This window comes from Haplochromis burtoni, unplaced genomic scaffold, assembly GCF_018398535.1.
Source record: "Haplochromis burtoni strain Fernald_Lab_line unplaced genomic scaffold, NCSU_Asbu1 Contig_121, whole genome shotgun sequence".
Taxonomy (NCBI): Eukaryota; Metazoa; Chordata; class Actinopteri; order Cichliformes; family Cichlidae; genus Haplochromis; species Haplochromis burtoni.
Window position 1 is genome coordinate 1775891 of NW_024582482.1, and position 3005 is coordinate 1778895.

The 3005-nt window shown below is 39.6% G+C and overlaps 2 protein-coding genes across 2 annotated transcripts in view; both read left to right on the top strand.

Annotated features, from left to right (window-relative positions):
• Positions 1-1789, top strand: part of LOC121815039 (adhesion G-protein coupled receptor G5-like) — a 3976-nt gene extending 2187 nt beyond the window's left edge. The window contains exons 2-3 of the mRNA XM_042223853.1: positions 263-378; positions 834-1789. Of these exons, the coding sequence (XP_042079787.1) occupies positions 263-378; positions 834-1143 (426 nt within the window). The 3' untranslated portion in view covers positions 1144-1789. The remainder of the gene's footprint in view (positions 1-262; positions 379-833) is intronic.
• LOC106633323 (adhesion G-protein coupled receptor G2) overlaps positions 1-3005 on the top strand; it is a 33744-nt gene that overhangs the window by 30180 nt on the left and 559 nt on the right. The window contains exon 9 of the mRNA XM_042223852.1: positions 2611-2767. Coding sequence (XP_042079786.1) covers positions 2611-2767 — 157 coding nt within the window. The remainder of the gene's footprint in view (positions 1-2610; positions 2768-3005) is intronic.

Sequence of the window (3005 nt, forward strand, 5' to 3'; positions counted from 1 at the left end):
GTGCATGCTCAAAATGTTACTCTATGTTAAAATAGAAAGATGCCTTTGTCCAGTTTACGTGACTTATAACTGTCGTCTCTTACTAAAATTGTCCTTTGTTGCTGTGTTAGTGCAAATATTCTCACCAACTGTTTATTGGTTCATTGATTTGTCCCCATCTAATCTACATCAGCTCTTTATTGTTTTTTGTCTCTTTTTGGTTTTCATTTCATGTCACAATAGGGATGCTGCAAAATAATGTGAACGTGGGTTTTCTCCACAGGTTCCTGCTTCCCCATCACCTAAAGACCAGGAGATTTTAACATACATCACTCTGATTGGCTGCAGTCTGTCTCTTTTTACCCTGGTCATCACTGTTTTGCTCTTCATCACAAATAGGTAATCATTTTTCTCCTTGATGACATTCTTGGCAGCACAGTGGCGCGGTGATTAGCACTGTTGCCTCACAGCAAGAAGGTCCTGAGTCCAATTAAACCACCTGAAAGGGGCCTTTCCGGATGGAGTTTGCAAGTTCTCCGCGTGTTTGCATGGGTTCTCTCCGGGTACTCCAGCTTCCTCCCACAGTTCAAAGACATTCAGATAGTGGCGTTGTGTTAATTGATCATTCTACAACGCCCATAGGTGTGAATGTGAGTGCGAATAGCTGCCTGTCTCTATGTGTTAGCTCTGCGAGACTGCTGACCTGTCCAGGGTGTACTCTCCCTCTCACCCTATCGTAGCTGGGATAGGCCCAATTCCCCCTGCAACGGTGACAATTTTATTTCAAACAGAATTTGACCAAATAATCTACATGAAAGTTGTCACTTACCATGAATCACATCTGTATTTGCCAGAAAGGTCAGAGAAGATGTTTCTATGAAGGTCCACATCAACCTCGTGATTGCCCTGATCCTCCTCAACCTGCACTTCCTGCTAAGTTCCAGGGTGGCAGCAGTGTCCTCCACTGGGGTCTGTTTATACATGGCTCTTGCCCTTCACTACTCTCTATTGGCCACTTTCTTCTGGATGGCCTTGGAGGGATTCCACCTCTACCTTCTCTTAGTCAAAGTCTTCAACATCTACATCAAGAGATATCTGCTCAAAATCAGCGTGGTGGGATGGGGTGAGTGGAATAATTTAAGCATGAAGCTGTTATTATCATAATTTGAATAAGTGTTCAGTTCTTGTGTTTCAGGTGTTCCAGTAGTCATTGTGTCAGTGGTGGTGATCATAAACAGAGGCTTTTATGGTCTTGTCTCTCTGGACACATCTAACCCCAACAAAAGGGCAATGTAATTCATATTTACTCATAAATGTTGGTATATGCAATCATACTTTCTCTAAATGTACATGGTCACACTGAAAATTATCATAAACATAATGGGCACCAAACTCAATTTCACCAAGCATCTAATTAGACAAAGCTGAGATACTGAGTAGTTTCTGGTATATTTAACCACATGTATCTAGAAATCTGCAATCACATCTCTATGGAGTACAGAATGTACTTTTAAATTTCACAGTCTGAGAGACTGAAACATGTATTATGTGCATTCCCTTTCTTTTAGATGCTATATAACCAATAACACTGTAAATATGGGGACTACAGTGGGACTATTCAGCTTGGTGTTCCTCTTTAACATGTTCATGTTTGGAGCAACAATCAGATGTGTTTGGGTTCTACGCAAAAGCACAGAGGTACGGGCAGTTTTGTATTGCTATTAAAATTGAAGTTTTCTCTGTCAATATGTCCTGTGAAAGCTCAAATAACTAGTATAACTAAATAATTAAATTAGTCTCATCAGCTGGGAGTTTTACATAACAAGAACACTATGGAATACCTCTAGTCATCATTATTGTTCATTTTTGTTTAACATTAATTGTTCCTATTAAAGGATAAACTATATGATGGGTTATCAAAAATTAAAGGAACACTTTTTAATTAGGAGATTTAACTTGATGAAGTGAACTTCAGATCAATATCCCAGGTCAGTTAAGTAGCAGAGGGAGTGTTACTCAGTTTCAGCTGCTTTGATATTAATGAAATTAACAGGAACCCTGACTGCCATTAGGTATTAGGATAAAATCCTTGTCAGACCCTAAACTGGATAAGTGGGTCCTGGGCTTCTCTGGGTACATGACAATGCGGTGAAAGTATGCAGGCTGTTCCTGAGGATGAAGGAACTGATAACATTCACTGCCCTCCACACACATCTGACCTAAATCCACTGAATATCTACTGAATACCATTTTAAGTTGCGGCAATGAAAGTTCAGCAAAATGAACCAGCCTGTGGCATCATTTTTTCCCTTTAAGTTTTGGGCTCTCTGTGAATTCAGACCAGTGTAGGTTGATAGTATTATTTTTATCCCAACAACATGGCATCCTTTCTCCTAACACATTAACCAGTCCACATCAGCATTGATTTTTTTTCCAAATTTTTGCGGTATATTGTTCCTCTAATTATTTTGAGCAACGCATTATATTTTGTGGTAAAAAAAAACAAAAAAAAAACAACAACAATAAAAAAAACAACAACACATACCCATTATTAAAAATGGACTCTTCAAACTCATTTATCTGTTTTAGATTTTATATTATCTCCTTTGTCATTTCATTTTGGCCAATCAGTTTGGGCAGAGTAACCGTGACAAAGCAAAGAAAGATATTTGTACCCTGCTGGGAGTCATGACTCTGCTCGGCATTACCTGGGGCCTGGTCTTCTTCTCTTTTGGCCATCTGACCATTGTTGGCCTCTACCTCTTCTGCATCCTGAACTCACTTCAAGGTCTGTATAATCTTTTTTTGTTTGTTAAGCTCAGTTCTGTGCTGATATTAGTCCAAAAGCACTGATTCGCAAATTTGCTGCCTCTTGGAACATGAAAGTAATTCAGATGGGCAGGTCATTCACAATTTATTAACACACACACACACTCACTCACTCTCTCTCTCTCTCTCTCTCTCTCACACACACACACACACACACACACACACACACACACACACACACACACACACACACACAC